General features: G+C 44.5%; 1 protein-coding gene across 5 annotated transcripts in view; it reads right to left on the minus strand.

Annotated features, from left to right (window-relative positions):
- The window catches only part of Ect2l (epithelial cell transforming 2 like), a 61,274-nt gene extending 39,807 nt beyond the window's left edge, over positions 1 to 21,467 (minus strand). For 4 of the 5 annotated variants that reach the window (XM_070010503.1, XM_070010506.1, XM_070010505.1 and 1 more), the window contains exons 1-3: positions 21,375 to 21,466; positions 16,195 to 16,318; positions 14,919 to 15,031 (exon numbers count right to left, since the gene is read on the minus strand). In XM_070010503.1, coding sequence (XP_069866604.1) covers positions 14,919 to 15,031; positions 16,195 to 16,293 — 212 coding nt within the window. In that variant the 5' untranslated portion in view covers positions 16,294 to 16,318; positions 21,375 to 21,466. Of the gene's footprint in view, positions 1 to 14,918; positions 15,032 to 16,194; positions 16,319 to 21,374 lie in introns of all 5 variants that reach the window. The other variant, XM_070010507.1, reaches the window with a different exon arrangement.
- Positions 21,468 to 22,097: the final 630 nt, after the last annotated feature.

A 22,097-nucleotide genomic window follows, 5' to 3' on the forward strand; every position in this document is an offset into this window, starting at 1 on the left:
CCAGGGTTCAAGTCCCAGGATTGGGGACAAAGCTAAAAAAAAAAAAAAAGAGCCTCACACATTTTTCTGAGCTGGCTTTGAACTATGATCCTCATATCTCAGCCTCCTGAGTAGTTAGAATTATGTGTGAGCCACCAGCACCTAGCTCAAGGAGCTACTTTTTAAAGTAAAGCTAAACGCAAACATGTTTTATAGTTCTTTGTTTCTAGTCTCTGCTGCTAGCCAATTATAATAATTTCAGCAAGAAGAGAAAACATCTCAGTTACAACTAAAAAGAGTGCATGAGGAGGCGCAGAGCCGGTGGTTTATAGTAAGCACACTGCGGCTCATTGCACTGCAGTTAATGTTGCAAAGTAAGAAACCCGTGAAGTGAAAAATGAACAAAATGTGCTCTGCTCATTTCTTGCGACAAAGAGAGTTTCATTTAAATAATTCATGGTGATGCTTTGTGGTGTATTACGGAATGTACAATGTGTACTTTCAAAAATAACAAAGCTCAGTAATATGGGACTTGAGTCTAATTCCTTGCTCTTCAATTTCTGATAAGAAGTAAAAGAAGCTGCCAACACTGGAAGCACGAGGCTGGAAGAACAACTTGGAGAGGTGGCCTGGGGGCGGGGCCGAGGGCTTGGCACAGGCCCCTCGTTGTCTAGATAGCACCTCTTCATTGCTTCCTGTGGCTTCCTGCAAACCTTTCTGGACAGGATCTGGTCTGAAGTGCAGTTCATGTCCCAGTTTCAGTCCCTGGTGGGAATTTCAAGGTCACTTCAAAGAGATGACTCCAGAGCTTGTAGAGTAACCCACCAAACCTACAAAGTGTCATGGAACAGTGAGACACGCTGGCAGTACCAAGTATCTACAACCAACGCTCATGTGCCTTTGGAACTAGCAATCATCTTCTAGGTGACTATCCTAAAACGCTGATTAATAATATGTCTAGCCAGACACCAGTGCCTCACACCTGTAATCCTAACTACTCAGGAGGCTGAAATCTAAGGATTACAGCTTCAAAGCCAGCCTGGGCAGCAGAGTCCAATTACCCACCAAAAAACTGGAAGTGGAGCTGTGGCTCAAAGTGATATAGTACTAGCCTTGAGCACAAAAGCTCGGGGACAACACCCAGGCACTAAGTTCAAGTCCCATGACTGACAAAAAGAAAAAGGGAAAAACAGAATATGTCTAAGGCCAGGCCAGGAGTCCGTGCTTCATCCCTGCAATCTTAACCAGTCAGGCTGATGAGACTCAGAGGACTGCAATTTGAAACCAGCCAGGGAAGAAAGGTGTCTCTGAGGTGTCATTTCCAATTAACCAGCAAAAATCCAGGCTGGAGGTGTGGTCAAGTGGGAGACCACTAGTTGAGCACCAGCTTAGTAAGTGCAAAGCCCTGAGTTCAAACCCCAGTACTGTCCAACTTTTTAAAAAGTGGGCCAAATGGGGCTCACTGCATTGTTCATATGGCTTGTATTAAGCTTGGAAATTTTCCAAAAGCAAGTTCAACAAAATCTCATAGATAATCTTTATTGCTAGGAGCTTATGGCTTGTATTAAGTTTGGAAAACTTCCAAAAGACAGTTCAACAAAATCTCATAGATAATTTGCATTGCGAGGAGCTTTTATACAGTAACTCTCTGTGAGCAGTGTGCACAGGACAGAGACAAAGACGTTGGCTTGGCAAAGACTGGGGTTTAAGATGAAGTGATGAGAAGCTCAAGGAGGGAATGGAGAGCACTGGAATGTGAATTGTGAACAGGCGGCCACAGCCTCTAAGTGGGGCAGTCAGCAAGTCTTGGGGAAGGCTGACTGGAAAAAAAGAGGAGCGCCAAATGGACTGGATGAGCCTCAGGTCCCTCATCCAGGTCTGGCCTTTGGCTCCGCACTGACTCATTGGAAGAACAGAGTGTGGTAACAATGCTTCTCTCAACCCCATTCCAGACATGCCAAGCCAGACTTCTATGACTGAGACTCACGCACTGCAGGTGACTCTGACCAGCCCCACTTTCTCAGTGAATGTGAACTTGACTTCCTGTGGGCAGAAGGAAGAAGCAGTGGACGCTGATGTCCATGCTGATAAATACAAAGCAGGGGAATACATGCATGGTCTGATGGGAACAGATAATTCCTCTTTAACTCAGGCCCCAAGTTAAAGGCTTAAGCTCAGCCTGAGGGCTGGAAGGATGCTCTGATAGATGAACTCGTTATCGTTTTCCTTCCTTGTTTTCAGAGGCAGACTCAAGTTGAGATGACCAGAGAGGGACTAGAATGAGACTACTTTAGTCTACCTTAAACCTACTTACAAAAACAATATGGAGGGCTGGGAAGGTGGCTCAGTGGTAGAGCGCTTGCCTTGCATGCCTGAGGCCCTGGGTTCGATTCCTCAGCACCATATAAGAAAAAAGAAAAAAGCCAGAAGTGGCGCTGTGGCTCAAGTGGTAGAGCGCTAGCCTTGAGCTGAAGAGCTGAGGGACAGCACCCAGACCCAGAGTTCAGGCCCCACGACCAGACCCAAAAACAAAAACAAAAACAAAAACAAAACAAAACAATATGGAGCTGGGTGCCGATGGGTCTTGCCTGTAATCCTTGCTACTCAGAAGGCTGAGATCTGAGGATCATGGTTCAAAGCCAGCCGGGACAGGAAAGTCCGTGAGACTCTTATCTCCAATAAACCACCAGAAAACCAGAAGTGGCACTGTGGCTCAAGCGGTAGAGCGCTAGACTTCAGCTGAAGAGCTCAGGGACAGTGCCCAGGCCCAGAGGTCAAGCCCCATGATGTATATGCTAGGCTGGGCATAGGATGACTTAGGTCTGTGATCCTAACAGTTGAGATCTGAAAATCCTGGTCGGAAATCAGCCTAGGCAGGAAAGTTTTTAAGACTCAAATCTCCAATTAACCGCCAAAAAGACAGAAATAAAGTTGTGGTTCAAGTGCTAGAGCACCATTCTTGAGTAAAAAAACAACAACAAAAAAAAAAGCTAAGAAAGAGTTTACAGGCCCTGAATCCAAACCCCTAGTACCATCACAAAATAACAATAAAAGTTAAAGCTATTTTTTTTCCTCAAAGAATAAAAATGAGGAAGAAGCGGGTAGCTTCAGGATGGATGAGCCACGGACTGGGAATGTCACCAAAGGCTAAGGTTTTCCTGCCTCTGCACTTTGCCATCCCGAGGCTCTGTCTGACCCAGAAGTAGTTTCCCCAATGGCTGACTCAGTCCTCATACATCCTCAGCCTCTGGCGGAGGGGGGGGGGGGGGCTGGCTTCTCCCTCCACTGCCCTTTCAAGGTCTTTTTAAGACTAGGGAAATCTCTGCAGCTCTCTAGTGCCCTCCCTGAGACTAGTGGGCTGGGCCAGAACGCCTATCTGCTTCTCCTACACAGAAGGTGGCACCCTGGCGTGGTGGGTAACCTGTCACCTGAGGCATGTCACACTTGGGGAAGGCAGCAAGTGAAGAATGTGGCCCGGCTTGGATGGGCAGCTACTTAGCAGGAACTGAGGAGAGTGGAGAGGACAGAGCTCTGCCTCCAGCTTTCCTCCACTTCCTTTTTTTTTTTTTTTTCTTTTGATTTGTCGTCGGGCTTGAACTCTGGGCCTGGGTGCTGTCCCTCAGCTCTTCAGCTCAAGGCGAGTGCTCTACCATTTGAGCCACAGCGCCACTTCCGGTTTTCTGGTGGTTTATTGGAGATAAGAGTCTCATGGACTTTCCTGTCCCTGCTGGCTTTGAACCATGATCCTCAGATCTCAGCCTCCTGAGTAGCTAGGATTACAGGCTAGAGCCACTGAGGCCTGACTCCATTTCCTTTCTTAAAGGAACAAAAATGATTTCATATCTGATTGTGAAACTCTTAGTCTTTTCTCCTTGCACTTTACTTTCTCTATTCTTTTTTCAAGCTTAGACTTTGCAGTTTATTTAGTTTACTTACTTATTTGTTTTTGCAAAGATCCTGGGGCTTGAACTCAGGACCTGGGCACTGTCCCTGAGCTGCTTTTGCTCAAGACTAGCAATCTACCACTTGAGCCACAGCTCTACTTTTTTTTAGTAGTTTAGTGGAGATAAAAGTCTCACAGACTTTCCTGCCCGGGCTGGCTTTGAACTGGGATCCTCAGATCCTCAGATCTCAACCTCCTGAGTAGTTAGGATTACCAGTGCCTGTCTAGAAATAATTTTTCAAAGCTCATAACAAAATCTCCTTTCAAGATTTACACCTGGATGGAACTGAACTTGAAGATTAACTTGAAGACATCTTTAAACATGGTTTGCCTAGCTATGTGATTTTTTTTTTTTTTTTTGGTCGGTCGTGGGGCTTGAACTCTGGGCCTGGGCGCTGTTTCTCAGCTCTTCAGCTCAAGGCTAGCGCTCTACCACTTGAGCTACAGCGCCACTTCCGGTTTTCTGGTGGTTTTATTGAAGATAGGAGTCTCACGGTCTCTCCTGCCCGGGCTGGCTTTGAACCGTGATCCTCAGATCTCAGCCTCCTGAGTAGCTAGGATTACAGGCGTGAGCCACCAGTGCCTGGCAGCTATGTGATTTTCTTTGTTGATATTTTGTTTTTGTTTCTACTATGCTTTAATGCAATTTATAATTCCTCTCATGTGGATTTTTTTTTAGTGTTGGTACTGGTGCTTGAACTCAGGGCCTCATGTCTCACTGACTTTGAACTGCAATCCTCAGATCTAAGCCTTCTGCATAACTAGGATTACAGGAGTGAGTCACCAGCACCTGGTTTGCACTTATCTTTTTAGTTTTAAGCAACACAGGGAAACATGAGGATAATCCTGGTCTCCTAGTAACATTATTATTATTATTATTTATTTGCCAGTCCTGGGGCTTGAACTCAGGGCCTGGGTACTGTCCCTGAGCTTTTTTTGCTCAAGCCTAGCACTCTACCACTTGAGCCACAGCACCATTTCTGGCTTTTTCTGCTTATTTGGTACCAAGGTATCGAACCCAAGGCTTCATGCATGCTAGCAAGCACTCTACCACTAAGCCACCTTCCTAACCCCTGGTAACATTATTTAAATCTAAGGACCCTGTCCAGCTTGAAGCTAGACAAATTATAAACCAGTGTAGTCATTCTTTCTTCTTCCTCTTGTCTTTTTCCTCCCTCCTCCCCCTCCCCCTTCTCATCCACCATGCTGGGGATCTACCCAAAGACATCCTGAGTCATACCCCAGCCCTCCACTTCCTCGGGAGTTGTCTGAGTTCCATTTCTGTAAGTTGTACTTGGAGCATTCTGCGCATAACACCAGGGAATATAGGGGAGGTAGAGACTAGGCAGGAGGGAAGGTGGCCAGGCCTGTCCACAGCTCACTCTGTGCTACCCATGTGACTGTTGCTTCTAGGACTTGCTGGACCCCTCTGGGCTCCTGGGCGCCACTTCCTCTCTTATCCAGTTGTCACTCCTCTGAGCACTTCCAAAAGAGATTCTTCACAAGGAATAGACTTAAAATCTCACCTCAAGCCGGGCGCCAGTGGCTCACATCTGTAATCTTAGCTACTCTGGAGCCTTAGATGTGAGGACTGTGGTTCAAAGCCAATCCAGGCAGCAAAGTCTTGAAGACTCATGTCCAATGAACCACCAAAAAGCCAGAAGTGAAGCTGTGGCTCGAGTACTAGAGTCCTAGTCTTAAGCAAGAAAAGCTCAGGAACAGCACCCAAGCCTTGAGTTCAAACTCTAGTACGAACACACACACACACACACACACACACACACACACACACACACACACACACACACACACACTCATTCATCTCAAGTCAATTTCCCCACAGATTCTCTGTGACTCTGACAAGTCGTATGCAGGGAGTAAAAGCACACTTCATGCATCTGGAGACTAGCACCGTGTGCTACGTGTACAGCCAGGGGCATTTTCAGGGATCATGCAATGAAACTTGTGCAATGAGCAGCCCTAAGTGCTGCTCCTGGGTTGAGAGTGTAAGACACACTTCAGGATTTGTGCCCCATAACACTTTTGGGTATCAGTGCTTCATGCTTCCTGGTGGAATGGCTTTGTCATAGTCTTGAGTTCAGGAGATAACGGAAACTACTGAAATGAATCAAGCTGTATTCTAAAACAAAGAGCACCTTGACAAACTCCAGCTTAGAGAACTAACTACCAAATACAATTTCTTTCCAATTCACTGTAGTTTTTGTCATCTTTGTAAGTGAGGGTGTTTTGGGTATGTGGGTTCATACTCGAAGGATTTATTGAGGGGCTACTATCTACCTAAGTGCTGGGGACAGAGCTGAAGCTTTGCCCTCCTGGAGGCTGGGGTTCTACCCAGCGTGAAAGGGAACGTGGACTCTGTCCACAGTCCTGCCCCTGGTCCTGCCCATCCCCCACCCAGTAAACCAGCTTCCGGTTTTTTTTCATTTCTCCTTCCCTTTTAAACTAAAAAAAAAAAATTTTTTTTGGCTGTACCAAGCAGTAAAAACCACCTCAACAATGGTAAGAATACTTTTTTTTTTTTTTTGGGGGTCCAGTTGTGGGGCCTGAACTCTGGGCCTGGGCGCTGTCCCTCAGCTCTTCAGCTCAAGGCTACCACTCTACCACTTGAGCCACAGAGCCACTTCCGGCTTTTTTCATTTTGCGTATGTGTTGCTGAGGAATTGAACCCAGGGCCTCAGGCATGCAAGGTAAGCGCTCTACCACTGAGCCATCTTCCCAGGCCGATCCTGAGACCTTTTTTTTTTTTTTTTTTTGGCTGGTTGTGGGGGCCTGAACTCTGGGCCTGGGCGCTGTCCCTCAGCTCTTCAGCTCAAGGCTAGTGCTCTGCCACTTGAGCCAGAGTGACACTGCCGGCTTTTTCTGCTTATGTGGTGCTGAGGAATCGAACCCAGGGCCTCAGGCATGCAAGGCAAGCGCTCTACCACCGAGCTACCTTCCCAATGGTAAGAATACTTTATATGGTTAAAAGGAAAGTTGTACATGATGGTGTATAAACTCCCAAACTAAAAGGATGGAGGATTTCCAGAATGCTGGATTGAGGTGAAGAGACAGCAGAATGGCCCAGATTTTCAGACTCGGATTGCACGTGTCACCATCAGAAATTATAAGTACAAACAGATAGTTTCTCTTTGAGTACTGCCCTCCCCTTTCTGACAAAGCTTTTCTGCTTGACCAAACTTCCATCAGGTTCCAGAGTCTTCTCTGAGGCTCACCTGTGCTCTTCCCGGTGAAAGGTAGCTTTTGCAAAGAGCTAAGTCATTTTACTATGAGCGTCAGCGCCCCTCCCCACCATCCCATCACCCTGGAAATCTGACTAGCTCCTAGCCGCTCTCCACCCCTCAGGGGATATCTGATTCCCCTGCCTGTCTCCAGCGAGAATCCTGCAGGGCCCCTTCGCCCTGGGCTACCTCTTGGTCATCTTCCATCCTGACTCCCCTCAGCGACTTGGTTATACATTTCCACTTGCCTGTGCTCATTTTCTCCCCAGCTATCGATCCATAGCTGTGGTCCCTATCTGGGGTCACCCCTGTCGTGGGGGGGTCCTGCATAGTTCACCTCACTGTGCTTTACCCAGTGTCATCTGACCTCTGACAGCCAAAGCAATTCTAGGCAAAAAAAAGCAATGAGGGCAGTATCACAATCCCAGACCTCAAGTTCCACTACAGAGCTATAATAACAAAAACAGCATGGAACTGGCACAAAAATAGAGCCAAAGATCAATGGAACAGACTAGAAAACCTGGAAATAGCACCATATATTTACAGCTATTGAAGAAAGGAGGTCAGGTCTGGCCGGTGCCATGTTGGCCACATGGTTGGATGTTAGGGTCTGGCATCTGGTCTTCATGCTGGGGAAGGGAAAGGCCCCAGCCTCCCAGGTGGTGGGTGTGCCCTGAACCCTGTCTGATAGGTTACTGAAACTGCCAGTCCAATGCCTGGCATTGGGAGTTTCCTGTGGATCCGTCCCCTGCTCGGGCGCTATTCAGGCCCGAACCAGACAGCCACCGCCAGGACGCCATGCCATGTGTCCTGTGTCCTGACTAAGTCAGCTCTCCATCGGAGCTGAATTGGCTTTGTTGGTATTCTTTTTGTTCTTTCCCTCTCTCTAGCCTGTTTCCTAGCTGTGCTATGTGTATTTGGGGGCTGCAGGTCTTTGTAACAATGGGTGACCTGCACCCTGCTAACTGTATAATAAAGACCCCAATATTCTATTTCCAAAATGTGGCTTCTGGGATGATTCACCTTATAACACTATCTGATCTGTGGTAAGGGAGCCAAAGGTATACAGTGGAAAAAAGCCTCTTCAATAATTGGTGTTGGGAAAACTGGGCATCCAAATGTAGAAACTTAAAAGTGGACTCCTGTTTGTCACCTCACAGTGGATCAAATACCTCAATGTCAGACCTGAAACCTTGAAATTACTGCAAGAGCAAGTAGGAGAAAACACTAGAACTTATAGGCATAGGCAGAAATTATTTGAAAAGAATCCTAGGGGCACTACAACAGCAGATAGGAGAGAGACTTGACAAATGGGATTGACTCAGAATAAAAAGTTTCTGCACATTTGGAGTTGATCTGCTGCAGGGTGATATATAAGGATCCAGCTTTAGTTTTCTACAGGTGTTAAGCCCATTTTGCCAGCACCATTTACTGAAGAGGCTATCTTTCTTCCATTCTATTTTTTTGGCTCCCTTATTGAAGATTAGGTGGGTATAGGTCTGCGGGTTCATTTCTGGGTCTTCAGTTCTATTCCATTGGTCTTCAGGTCTGTTTTTGTGCCAGTACCAAGCTATTTTGATTACTATGCCTTGTAGTAGAGTTTGAAGTCTTGAAGTATTGTTATTCCTCCAGCACTGTTCTTTCTGCTAAAGATTATTTTTGCAACTTGGGGGGTCTTTTATTGTTCCATATGAATTTTTGGAGCGTTGCTAAGTGAAATGAACCCCAAGATATGGACACAGAGTTCTGTCATTATTGTTATTGTTTTAAATGTACTATGTGATTTTTTTTGTTTCCTTTGTATGTTCTTCCCCCTGTGGTATATCCCCTGTTGTCACTGTACTTGATTTTGGTACCCTGAATCTGGTATAAACATTTGTCTAATCTGGGGAGATGAAGGGAAATAACAAAACGCTGAAACAAGGACACAGGATGACCCATTGCAATAATGATATCCACAGGACAGTATATTGGAAATGAGCTTGGAGGGGGGGGTAGGGGGGAAGGGAAGGAGGCGGGGAGGGGAGGGAGGCAACAACAAGGGAAGCAGTAACAATGGTCTACAAGTAATATACTCACTGCCTTACTCACATAACTGTAACCCCTCTGTGCAGCATACAATAAAGTTTTAAAAAAATAATAAAAAATTAAAATTAAATTAAATTCCTAAAAAGGAAAAAAGTGTTTGCAGAGCAAAGGGTGTAGTTACTAAACTAGAAAGACAGCCATGAGACTGGGAGATCTTTACCAACAATCCAACAAAGGCCTAGTATCCAATATATACAAGGGAGCCTTCTACATCTTCACCATCTGCACAGGCACACACCGTCTCTTCCAGTGGACTTGGTGTAACTCAGAGTGATGTAGCTGCGCTGGATTTAAATTAAGCTAGAGATATGCTGATCCTAGAAAACCACACACCTCATTTCCTCTACAGATCACAAAAGAGACCTTTCCTCCTCTGAACCCTCCTAGGAAAGAGCAAATGCTGGGCTGGGTTGGGGGGTGTGCTCAGGGGTACATGGTTGAGTACCTTTCCCCACCTCTCCTCAATCCCAATTCCCCTTCTGCTCTGATGGAGACCCTAAGGTCTGGAGAAGGGAGACTTCCACGTGGTTGTACAGGCAGAGGCGTGTTTAAGAACTGACCCACCAGCCTACACAAGATGGAGGCATGCAGAGGAGTGACTTGAGCCAAGAAACCGGTTATATAGGGAGAGGGTAGGGAGGAGGTATGGCCACAGCAGATGGGGCTGTGACATCAGAGTCTAGGAACCTATCACAGTGCAAAGGAGGCGTGACCAGAGTGGATGAGGACTGAGACCTCAGAGGAAAAGGAAGTGACCTCAGAACCTGGGGCCTTTCCACTGCCTGGGTTAGAGGTGCTGGCTGTGACTTCTAGGGAGGGCCATGTGTGAGCAGAGGGAGAGCAAAGGGGAAGGGGCCATTTTTTCCAGGCCAACCTAACAGAGACCAATGACTGTTCATAAACTCTCTGTCTCTCTTCTCTTCTCTGTCATTCTTTGAGTCTGTCTCTCTATGTCTGTCTTTCTTTTTGAGTTTGTCTGTCTTTCTTTTTGAGTTTGTATCTGTAGCTCTGTTTTTCTGTAATTCTGTCTCTGACTCTGCCCCTCCCTCCCTCCTTCCCTTTCCCCCTCCTCCCCTGTTAGTGAATGTTGTCCCACCCACCCAGGAGAGCTGCAAGTTCAAACAGCTCTCAGAATGAAAAGTCTTTGTAGAAGGAAAGCTGTTCTGGCAGCTGAGCAGAAGCAGTTTAAAACCGGTCCCACCAGTGTGGCTGGGAGAGCAACAGAAACTGCTCAGAGATCTTTCCAAGTGTGACACAAACAGCCCAGTTTCCTTTAAGGAGTCACAGGAAAGGTCAATGAAGTCTGGAGGCAGAGGAGGTAGCCATGGGAGCAGTTTGCTCTGTGGACCTGTGACATAATGCAAGGGAATGCCAGGCTGGAGATGTAAAAGCACTGCTGGGTGGCAGAGGGGCAGAGGAGGCCTTCCAGGTGGTGGTGGTGCTGGTGACATGGTACCACATTAAAAAGAGAGGAGCTGGGTGTATGGGGCGGGTCCCCCTCAGTAGGAGAGGGGTACTTACTATTAGACTGAGATTGCACTGGTGATTATACACTTTTGTGAATTACTAAACCCACCAAATATACCCTTAAATTAGCAACTTCTATTGTACGTGAATTAAATCTCAATAAAGATGTATTAACTTATTTTTTTTCCATTTATTTGTTTGTTTGAACCAATGCTGGAGCTTGAACTCAGAGCCTGGGCACTGCCCTCGAGGTTTTGTGCTCAAAGCTAGAGCTCTACCATTTGATCCATAGTTCCATTAGTGGCTTTTTGTTGGTTAATAAGAGATGAGAGTCTGATGGACTTTTCTGCCTGCACTGACTTTGACCCACCATCTTTAGATCGCAGCCTCCAGCATAGGTCAGATTACAGGTGTGAGCTGCAAGTGCCTGGCTCTGTATTAACGTTTGTTGTGGTTAATGTGTTGGGCTTTGAGGTTTAACTAAAACCAGATTTGATCAGCTTTGTACTTTTAAAAGCAGTTGACATACAAGCAAAATTATTCAGATACATGAGAGTCTACCTTCCTGGGCATAGAGGAAGAAGTGTAAGAAAAGATTTAACCAGACTCTGGAGAATGAACTGATTGATACTGAACAACAAAAACCACGTCTACAGATTAAAGATGCATTCAGGATGCCAAATCATAGAAACCATAAACTCATATTCACATTTTTGTAAATCAGCAGCGACATAAAACTATGAGTCGCGTACTGGTGTCTGCAGAAACACCTGATATCAAACCACACAAAGAAATTCCCCCTGTGGGTTAGTTCTATATTCTTGTCCCACTGACAGAGGAATTGAGGCACCAGAGACAGGATAAAGTTTCCAGTGTCGTACCTAATGTTAAACTACCTCAAAATATACCACAAGATCTCTACTGACCTCTAGTGGTGACCACTGAAATTACATGGTTTATCTCTCAGATCTTGAGACGAAGCAATTATGCACCTGAGGTTTGATCTATTTTATTTTTCTTATTCTGAAAGCTGTAGAGTTGGAATAAAAGGAAGCAAAGCAAATAGCTATTCTTATATGTTTCTTCCTCAATGCCCTGTCTTTGTAACCTCACTCAACAGAACCAGGAAGCTGCCTGTCTCCTTCTAAGGACTCCACCTGGGAAGGTCAATCCAACAAGCCGCTTTGTGCTCCTAGATTCTGAGCCCAATAGAAGAGGGAGGGAAATGACTGATCAAATGTGATAGGTAGGTGGGCACCAGGGGCTCACACCTGTAACTAAGTAGCTGTACTTAGGAAGCTGAGATCTGAGGATTGCAGTTCAAAGCCAATCTGGGCAGAAAAGTTCCAGTGAGACAACTATCTCCAATTAACCACTAAAAAAAAAAAAAAAAAAAAGCAGAAGTGAAGGCGGGTGCCAGTGGCTCATGCCTGTAATCTAGCTACTCAAGAGGCTGAGGTCTGAGGATCACAGTTCAAAGGCAGCCCGGGCAGGAAAGTCTGTGAGACTCTTCTCTCCAATAACCACCAGAAAACCAGAAGTGGCATTGTGGTAGAGTGCTAGCCTTGAGCTGAAGAGCTCAAGGACAGTACCCAGGCCCAGAGTTCAAGCCCCATGACTGACAAGAAAAAAAAACCCAGAAGTGGTGCTGTGGTTCAAAGTGATATAGCACTAACCTTGAACAAAAGAGCTCAGGGATAGTGCCTATGCACTGAGTTCAAACCCCATAACCAACAACAACAACAAAAATGGATAAGCAAGAAAAAGGGGAAAGAAAGAGTGGATGGCAGATTGCAAACAAAATCAAGTCCATTTGGTCATGCACAACTTGCAGATTCTTTGGGGGAGTTTGTTGTTGTTGTTGTTTTGTTTTGTTTTTTCTTTTGGTTGTGGGGCTTGAACTCTGGGCCTAGGCACTGTCAGCTCTTCAGCTCAAGGCTAGTGCTCTACCACTTGAGCCACAGCACCACTTCCAGTTTTCTGGTGGTTAATTGGAGATAAGAGTCTCACAGATTTTCTTGCCTGGGCTGGCTTTGAACCCTGATCCTCAGATCTCAGCCTCCTGAGTAGCTAGGATTACAGGCATGAGCCACTGGCGCCCAGCTTGCAGATCCTTTTTGGTAGCTAAGAAATCAGAAGCTTAGTCTACGTCACCTGGCTTCAGTGACATCACCTGCCTTCAGTGAAAGCAACTAATTCCCAGTGACGACTTGCTGAGGGTTTAACTGAATAAACATTTGGAAATAAGAGCGCCTCTGTGGGCGAGGTTCATTCAATTGAGACAAAATTGTCTCAATTATTTCAGGGTTGGGAATGTGGCTTAGTGGTAGAGTGCTTGCCTACCATGCATGAAGCCCTGGATTCAATTCTTCAGTATCACATACACAGAAAAAGTTGGAAGTGACAATGTGGCTCAAGTGGTAGAGTGCTAGCCTTGAGCAAAAGAAGTTCAGGGACAGTGCCCAGGCCTTGAGTTCTTGTCCCAGGCCTGGCAAGACAAGAAAGAAAGAAAGAAAGAAAGAAAGAAAGAAAGAAAGAAAGAAAGAAAGAAAGAAAGAAAGAAAGAAAGAAAGAAAGAAAGAAAGAAAGAAAGAAAGAAAGAAAGAAAGGAAGGAAGGAAGGAAGGAAGAGAACCATGTTCCAGAAAATTCTATTATTACTTTTGTTGTTGTACTCAGTCCACCAGAAATCCCCCAGACTGATCCCCACAAAAGCCATTAATTTGGGAAACCACCCTTAAGGATCTGCTAATGACCCACTGGGGTTCTTCAATCTGGTCTAGGATACAATGAAGAATTCTCTAGACTATTCCCCAATCATCTTGTTTTCCCCTAATCTCACCAAAGAGTCAGTATCTAACACTTATCTGACTAGCTAACAAGCCTCTAGGTGCTCTGATAATAACTGATTCTGACAGTCAAGTGACTGAGACACTGTGACCTTTACAAACTAGAGAAAGCTAATGACCCTTAGAGTACCAATTCCTGATCAGAGCCCTAGCTACCCCTGGGTGTAATTCCAACAAGCAAATGTGACAATATCTACACTGAAGTATTTTAGGAGAAGAGGCAAGGGAAGATTAAGAGAAGGGGTACAGTGGTGGTTGCTGGTCACCAATGTATGTCTTGCTCATATCTCTAAATGTCACTACTGTTGCCACTTCTCATATTTCTAAGATCCATTCATTATTTAACAATCCCTTATGAAGTAACTTCCTATGTATCAGGTACCCATTTAGAATATATTGTCTGTCTAATAGCTTCAAGAAGAATTTAACAAATCAAGAGAATCTTAGAAATATACTGTGGAGCTAGATGCTGGTGGCTTATGACTGTACTCCTAACTACTCAGGAGGCTGACATCTGAGGACCTGAGGCCTGAGGATCAGGGTTCAAAGCTGGTCTGGACAGACAAATCCAGGTAGCTCCAATTAACCAGCAAAGATCTGGAAGTAGAGCTGTGGCCCAAGTAATAGAGCACAGAAAAAGCTAAGTGAGAGAGGTTGAGGATCTAAGTTTAAGTACCAATACCAGCCCCCCCCCCCCCCAGAAATGATATGTACTGGTTGAAGCCCAAGACAGGATTTTTGTTTGTTTGTTGCTTTTTGTTTGTTTGTTTTGTAAAAATAAAAAAAAAGTAAGGGGCGGCAGAGGGGGCTCAAGTATATACATTTCAAACAAACAGACTAAAGGATGAAATATACTTGGGAGAAGAATCCAATGGTGTAAGTTCTCTGAACAACTAAAGAACTGTTTAACAAAAGAAATACCAGGAAGCAGAAGCATGCTGGGGGGCGGGGGAATGAGAGAAAGGGCACCCAAATGGAGGGAGGAAGGAAGAACAAACGCAGCCCTTATATTCAGTGTACGTTGTGTAAAAATAGACTATGTAACTTCAGGACAGGGAGGGGAGGGGGAGGGGGGAGAATGAAGAAATGGGCGACAGTGATTGAATGCACTGTGCTCATCATCTGACATGGAACTGAAATCTCTTTGTACAACTACATCATCATCATCATCACAGCCTCTCCAAGGTAAGAAAAGTGGTCAGATTCCACTCTCTCTCCCAGGCTCCAATTCAGTTTCAAGAAGACTTTTTCTTTTCTTAAATAGGGAAAAGAAAAACCTTGAAAGGTTATATAAACATTTAGCTAGTTTTTGTTTTAAGAACCAAGGATGATTACATCACGAGGCTACACTTACCGTAATTGTGATTTAGTGCATCGTAAAAGCATTGTGAACAAGAATTCCTGACGTTGTTTGTTGGTCCACAGGTCAAACCAGTGACTTATCAGAGCAACTCTTTCCTGGAAAAGCTGGAAGAGAGGTAAAGGATATATGTTACTGTGCCTGCCCCGTAGATTTTCAGTTGCCAAGCAATCTTTAGACAACCTGCTAACAACCTCCAACGAGTATTTGCACAGCATATTACAGTTCACAAAGTGCTTTAACATATGTCGGAGGGAGGTTGTGCTTTCAGCGCACACTGTTTCTATTCAAGGACGCAGGCAAGCCAGGGCTTGTGAGGTGGGCCAATGCCAATGACTGGCAGGGATGTAATTACAGAAAGGAAAACAAAGAGGTAATGACTCCCAGCTCTTGTTTCAACTTTGGTTAATGTGGCCTAGGGAAACAGATTCCATCTTGAAAACACATAAAAGCTCACACTTTTAGCCACTCACCAGAGGCTCATGCCTGGAATCCTAGCTACGCAAAGGCTGAGATCTAAGGATCAGGGTTCAAAGCCAGCGAAGGCAATATTGTCCATAGGCATTTTTATCTCCCATGAAGCATCTGAAATCTGGAGGTAGAGCTGTAGCTCAAGTAGTAGAGCCCTAGCCTTGAGCAAAATAGCTGAAGGACTGCACCCAGGCCTTGAGTTCAAGTGCCAGAACTGGCACAAAAAGCAAAAACATGAACTCAATATATAATAGCCACATGCAAGTAACTCAGACCTAGAGTCCTTACTACTATAGAAGGATGAGATCTGAGGTTCATAGTTGAAGTGAGCCTCAACACCAAGGTTTGTGAGAGTCTTATTTCCAATTAACCATCAAAAAGCCAGAGTAAAGGTGTGGTTCAAGTGGTTGACACCAGCCTTGAGCAAAAAAGCTCAGAGTGCCCTAACCCTCAGTTGTTTAAGCCCCTAAACATACAAACAAAAAGTGTCATGGGCCGGGCACTGGTGGCTCACACCTGTAATCCTATCTACTCAGGAGGCTTAGATCTGAGGATCACAGTTCAAAGCCAGCTCAGGCAGAAAAGTCCATGAGACTCTGATCTCCAATAAACCACTAGAAAACTGGAAGTGGCACTGTGGCTCAAGAGGTAGAGTGCCACCTTGAGCTGAAGAGTGCAGGGACAGCGCCCAGGCCCAGAGTTCCAACTGACAAAAAAAAAAAAAAAAAAAAAAAAGGCATCATGGTAAAATTAACCTTACAAATTACATGTGTAAAGTTTAATAAAATATATAACTCACCTGTCTATTTAAAGACTTGTTGCTAAAAGGTGTCCAAGCACTGAACCTAGTGTGGAAGCTCTCCATTTCCAGAATTTTCTGGGACTCCCCAGTTGACATCACAGCAATTTATTTCCTTCCACTTCTAGGAATTATAGGTTCATTTTAATAAACGTGAAATTAAGATCATTTAAAAACATCTAATATATTAACATTGCCTATGGGCATTATAAAGTTACAGTAATTCAGATAGATACATACATAAATACAATATATAGATATACTGTAATTAGAATTATAACCCATGTATGTGTCTATAATTTGCATGTATGTACATATAGATTGAGCTATATTAATATACACAAAAATCCAGCCATGCCAAATCATTGCAATTATTCTATCCTTATGTAATTGTACCCAAATCAGAATGTAATCACAAATTATTTTTAAATTTTCTGAGAAATAGAAAGTGAGTAAGGAAAATATTTCAGGAAGGTTTATTGAACATTCAGAAACAGGCATGCATTAGTTGTGTACTGCTGTATAACAGATCACTCCAAAATTCATCAGCTCAAAACAACAAACATTTATCATCTCAATAGTTTCTGAAAATAAAAAATACAGGCACAAAGCTGGGCACCAGTAGATCATGTCTATAATGCTGAAATCTGAGGATTGCAGTTCAAAGAAAGCCCATGACACTTTTTTTTTTTCCAGTTGTGGGGCTTGAACTCTGGGCCTGGGCACTGTCCCTTAGCTCTTCAGCTCAAGGTAAGCACTCTAACACTTGAGCCACAGCCCCACTTCTAGTTTTCTGAGTGGTTTATTGGAGATAAGAGTCTCATGGACTTTTCTACCTGGGCTGGCTTTGAATTGCAATCCTCAGGTCCCAGCTTCCTGATAGCTAGGATCACAGGTATGAACCATCAGCGCCTGGCCCCAAGAGACTCTTATGACCAATTAACCATTAAAAAGCTAAAAGTAGTCAGGCACCAGTGGCTCACGCCTGTAATCCTAGCTACTCAGGAGGCTGCTGAAGAGCACAGGGACAGTGCCCAAGCCCAGAGTTCAAGCCCCATGACAAAAAAAAAAAAAAAAAAAAAAAGCTAAAAGCAGAGCTGTGGCTCAAGTGGCAAATTGCTAGCCTTGAGTGGAAAAAGTTAAGGGACAGTGCCCAGGCCTTGAGTTCAAATCCCAGTTACCAGAACTAAGTGTATATGTATGTGTATGAATGAGTAAGTAGCCTGGCAGAGTTTGATTTTATCTCGTAAAGTTGAACATATGCATATATTTACCTCAACAGGAAAAAGAGTTCTTTGGATTAAAATATATCAACCAAAATACTCACAGGTGCTTATTATTTGAAACAACCTGAGCATTAGCATCCAGCAACAGTTGAATGGATAAACATGTTGTCATATATTCATGTGATGGAATACAATTCACCAATGAGATGACAGATCTGAACTATATACCCATTATGGACCAGTCAGACATGTACTATATTATCAAAAAAGCTAGGAATATGATTTCGTGTATCCAAAGTGTTACCACTCCAGTGTTAAAAGTCAATAGTAGTTCTCTTTGGAGAACACGGGGAGGTCTATATTTGGGGAAGGGCAGGAGAGGAGCTAGTTAGAACCCAGGTCATTATAGTCACTTTATAATTCATTGACCTCTACACTCATTATTTGCATATTTTCCAGATAACCTATTTTGTTCAAGAAATTTATAATCGGGCACCTGTGGCTCATGCCTGTAATCCTAGCTACTCAGGAGGCTGAGATCTGAGGATCACAGTTCAAAGCCAGCCTGGGCAGGGAAGTCTGGAAGACTCTTTTATCTCCAATAAACCACCACAAAACCGGAAGTAGCATGGTGGCTCACGTGGTAGAGTGCTAGCCTTAAGCTGAAGATCTGAGGGACAGTGCCCAAGCCCAGAGTTCAGGCCCCACAATCAACAATTAAAAAAAGAAAAAGAAAAAGAAAAAAGAAATTTGTAAAATTTGTAATCCACAATACCATCAGACACTATTATGTGCCTCATGAAGACACTGGGTAAGTATTTGCTGAGTAAATGAAATGTTCATATTGCTGTGATTTCAATGTATCCTCGTTAAAGTTCAGGTTTGGAAACTTAATGGTCAAGGAAATGACAACCAAAAGTGAGGCTTTGAAGAGGTACTTTGCAAAGACTACCACCCTCTTGAGAACACCATCAGGATTCATTTGACTCCCTGGGCCTTCTGTCTACTGCCACGTGGGGCAGAGCAATCATTCCCTCCAGGGCCTGCACAGAAAAGTGCCATCTTGGCAGCAGAAGAGGTGTTGAAGGTGTTGAAGAGTTAATCATCAATAGCATGTAATCAAACATGGTTATACAATGAATCTCCCATAAAACCCCAAAGGACTGGGTTCCAGGGCCTTTGATTGTTGAATGCATAGAGGTGCATGGTCAGTAGCACGCAATCTCTGCATCCTTTCCCTGTGCATCTCTTCCATCTGGTTATTCATCTGTGTCCTTTCTAAAAAATATCCTTTTGAACAAATAGGCAAATGTATATATAAACTATTTCCTGATTTCTGTGAACTATTCTAGCAAATTAAACCCAAGAAAGAGGTCATGGGAATGGGGCTGGGAAGGTGGCTCAGTGGTAGAGTGCTTGCCTTGCATGCCTGAGGCCCTGGGTTCAATTCCTCAGCACCACATAAGCAGAAAAAGCTGGAAGTGGGGCTGAGACTCAAGTGGTAGAGTGCTAGTCTACAGCTGAAGAGCTGAGGGACGGTGCCCCGGACCAGAGTTCAGGCACCACGACCAACAAAAAAAAATGAAAAATAAGTAAGATAAAATAAAAAGAAAGAGGTCATGGGAAACTGGTACAGCTGCTCAGTTCGAAGCACAGGTTCCAATCTGGGACCTGTGATTGAAATCTGTTATTTTTTGGATCTTGAATATTTCTCTAAGATCCAAATGGGGTTTTTGTTTGTTTTGTTTTGTTTTTATTTCTTGTGTTGGTCATAGGGCTTGAACTCAGGGCCTGGGCACTGTCCATTATCTTTTTTGGTCAAGGTCAATGCTCTATCATTTTAGCTACAGCTCCACTTCCAGCATTTTGCTGTTAATTAGAGTTAAGGGTCTTACAAAACTTTCCTGCCTGGGGCTGGGAAGGTGGCTCAGTGGTAGAGTGCTTGGGGTGCTTGCCTTGCATGCACGAGGCCCTGGGTTCAATTCCTCAGCACCACATAAGCAGAAAAAGCCGGAAGTGGTACTGTGGTTCAAGTGGTAGGGCGCTAGCCTTGAGCTGAAGAGCTGAGGAACAGCATCCAGGCCCAGAGTTCAGGCCCCACGAGAACACTTTCCTGCTTAAGGTGGCTTTGAACTGTAATAATCAGCTCTCAGCCTCCTGGGTAGCTATGTGTTTTAACAGATTGAACCTTAGAATGGCACTATTTGTGGTGCTTAGAAATGGTGAAACCTTTATGAAATGGGGCCTAGTGGGAGGTTTTTAATTCACTTGGAGCTATAAAGGGAACAGTTTTGGCTCATGCCATGATCTGCTCCCTTGCCACAGACTCTAAACATTTATGGACTGTAATGTCCAAATCTTTTCTCTTTGTAAGTTGGCTATCCCATGGCAGAAAGCTAACTCAGCATCTGAAGTGGGGCCAGGACAGGGGGTGGGAAAGGTGGGGAAGACTTCACACTGTGAGATCTGCTAGTTCCAGGTAGACAGTGTTCAAATTGAATTAAACAGTAAATATTCCACTTGGGGAGAGGCAATAGCTACTCATACAGGAGCTAAATCATCACTGGGATAAATCAGAGAAAGCCATGTTTTTAGTTAACTAGTTTCCCACAGATGATTTGTTACACAGCTGGAGAAATGCAAGTAAGGATGATCTTGTTCTGCCACTGTAGACAAAGGGGCTTAGAAAATGAAAACATAAAAAAAAGAAAACATAGTCCTGTTCTTTGGCTCAGAATACTTATGCATTGATTCATTTATTTTCTAAAATTTAATTCCTTAAAATTATACTGAAGATGTTGTCTGGTTCTAAATATTGCAGAAAAGAACTGGGGTACATGAAAACTAAATGTAATCAGAGATAAAAGAAGACATGAGAGACAACTCCAGTCATGCTAAACATCCTATACGCAAGGCATGTTAGATATGACCCTTTATAGTTCAGTTATAGTTGACTCACACCTGTAATCTTAGCTACTCAGGAGGCTTAGATCTGAGGATCACTATTCGAAGCCAGCCTGAGCTCCCATTAACAACCTAAAAACTGGAAATGCGTGGGGGCTGGGAAGATGGCTCAGTGGTAGAGTGCTTGCCTTGCATGCATGAGGTTCCATTCCTCAGCACCACATAAGCAGAAAAAGCCAGAAGTGGTACTGTGGCTCAAATGGTAGAGCACTAGCCTTGAGCTGAAGAGCTCAGGGACAGTGCCCAGGCCTTGGGCTCAAGCCTATAACAGGAACAAGAGAAAAAAAATTCAGGAAAAGAAACTTGGCATTATTGCACTAAAACTTTCTGCTCCTCAATTCCTATTTACTCTCATTCAAATTATTTTTTTAATTTTATTTTATTGTAAAGATGCTGTACAGAGGGGTTACAGTTACATTCAAATTATTTTTTATTGGGCTGGGAAGGTGGCTCAGTGGTAGAGTGCTTGCCTTGCATGCATGAGGCCCTGGGTTCAATTCCTCAGTACCATATAAGCAGAAAAAGCCAGAAGTGGCACTGTGGCTCAAGTGGTAGAGCACTAGCCTTGAGCTGAAGAGCTGAGGGACAGCGCCCAGGCCTAGAGGTCAGGCCCCACGACCAACAACAACAAATAATAATAATAACAAAATAAAAAAGGGAGGAGGAGGAGGTGGAGGAGGAGGAAGGTAAGACTGAGCAGTGGGAAGGAGGGAGCCAAATGTGAGCCAATTTGGAGTCCCAAGAACAAGAGAGTTTTCCAGTGTTGAGGAATTTCACTCCCTTCCCATTCCATAGAAAGGCTGGAGGAGGTGCCTTTAGCCGCCACCCAATTCCAAGTGAGCCTTAGTAAGAGGCTCAGGGGCTTCTAAGGGGGCCTAGGGCCCAGTTCCTGTGCTGCTCAGCCGCTTCCCAGGCTACGTGGGGAAACCCAGAGTGCCCCAGCCCGGGTGGCCCCAGCCCCAGGTATGGCAAAGCAGCCAAGGGCTTTACCTTGAGGAAGTGGCCTGGAAGCCAGCACGGTGGTTTCTGTCTCCTCTTGGGACTTGACAGCTCCTAAGCTCTGGGAGCCAGGCCGGTTCATCTCCATGGGGACCACAACATACACGCCGCCCCTGCAGACTCCCCACCCGGCCCGCCCACCCCGCGGCTTACCAACCAGTCCTCCTTCCCCTCTCTCCCGAGAGGCCCAGACGACTGGCTGCCCCCAGAAGGGACTTGGATACAAGTAATGTTTATTTGGCCTCCCAAACCAGCTTTAAAATCGAATCGAAGGATGGATTTTCTTATTTTTTATCATTTTGTCAGCAAATCTTCAGGAAAATTTAATACTTGCTAATGCCAATTTTTAGCATTACACAGGGGATACAAAAACCCCTCCTTCCTAGTTATTATTGGGCACTTCCTAACTAGTTACTAATGCCTTTCTGTGTATATAACACTGGTCTCCATGGAGCGATGTTCACAATACATAAGTACAAAAAGATTAGAAAGTCATAAGGAGTATGATGCTTAAAAAATACTAAACATGGTACATACTACAAAATATGAACACAAACAAGATAAATGGTTTGGTCTTGTAAGGTTTCGGATGTTTTTGTTTGCTTTCAGCAGTACTGGGGTTTGACTCAGAGTTGAGCTTGCCCAACAGTGTCCTACCACTTGGGCTACACCTCCAGCCCTGCTTTTTTCAGGTTATTTTGGAGGTGAAGTCTC

This window comes from Dipodomys merriami, unplaced genomic scaffold (genome assembly GCF_024711535.1).
Source record: "Dipodomys merriami isolate MVZ:Mamm:240054 unplaced genomic scaffold, mDipMer1.0.p SCAF_8, whole genome shotgun sequence".
Taxonomy (NCBI): Eukaryota; Metazoa; Chordata; class Mammalia; order Rodentia; family Heteromyidae; genus Dipodomys; species Dipodomys merriami.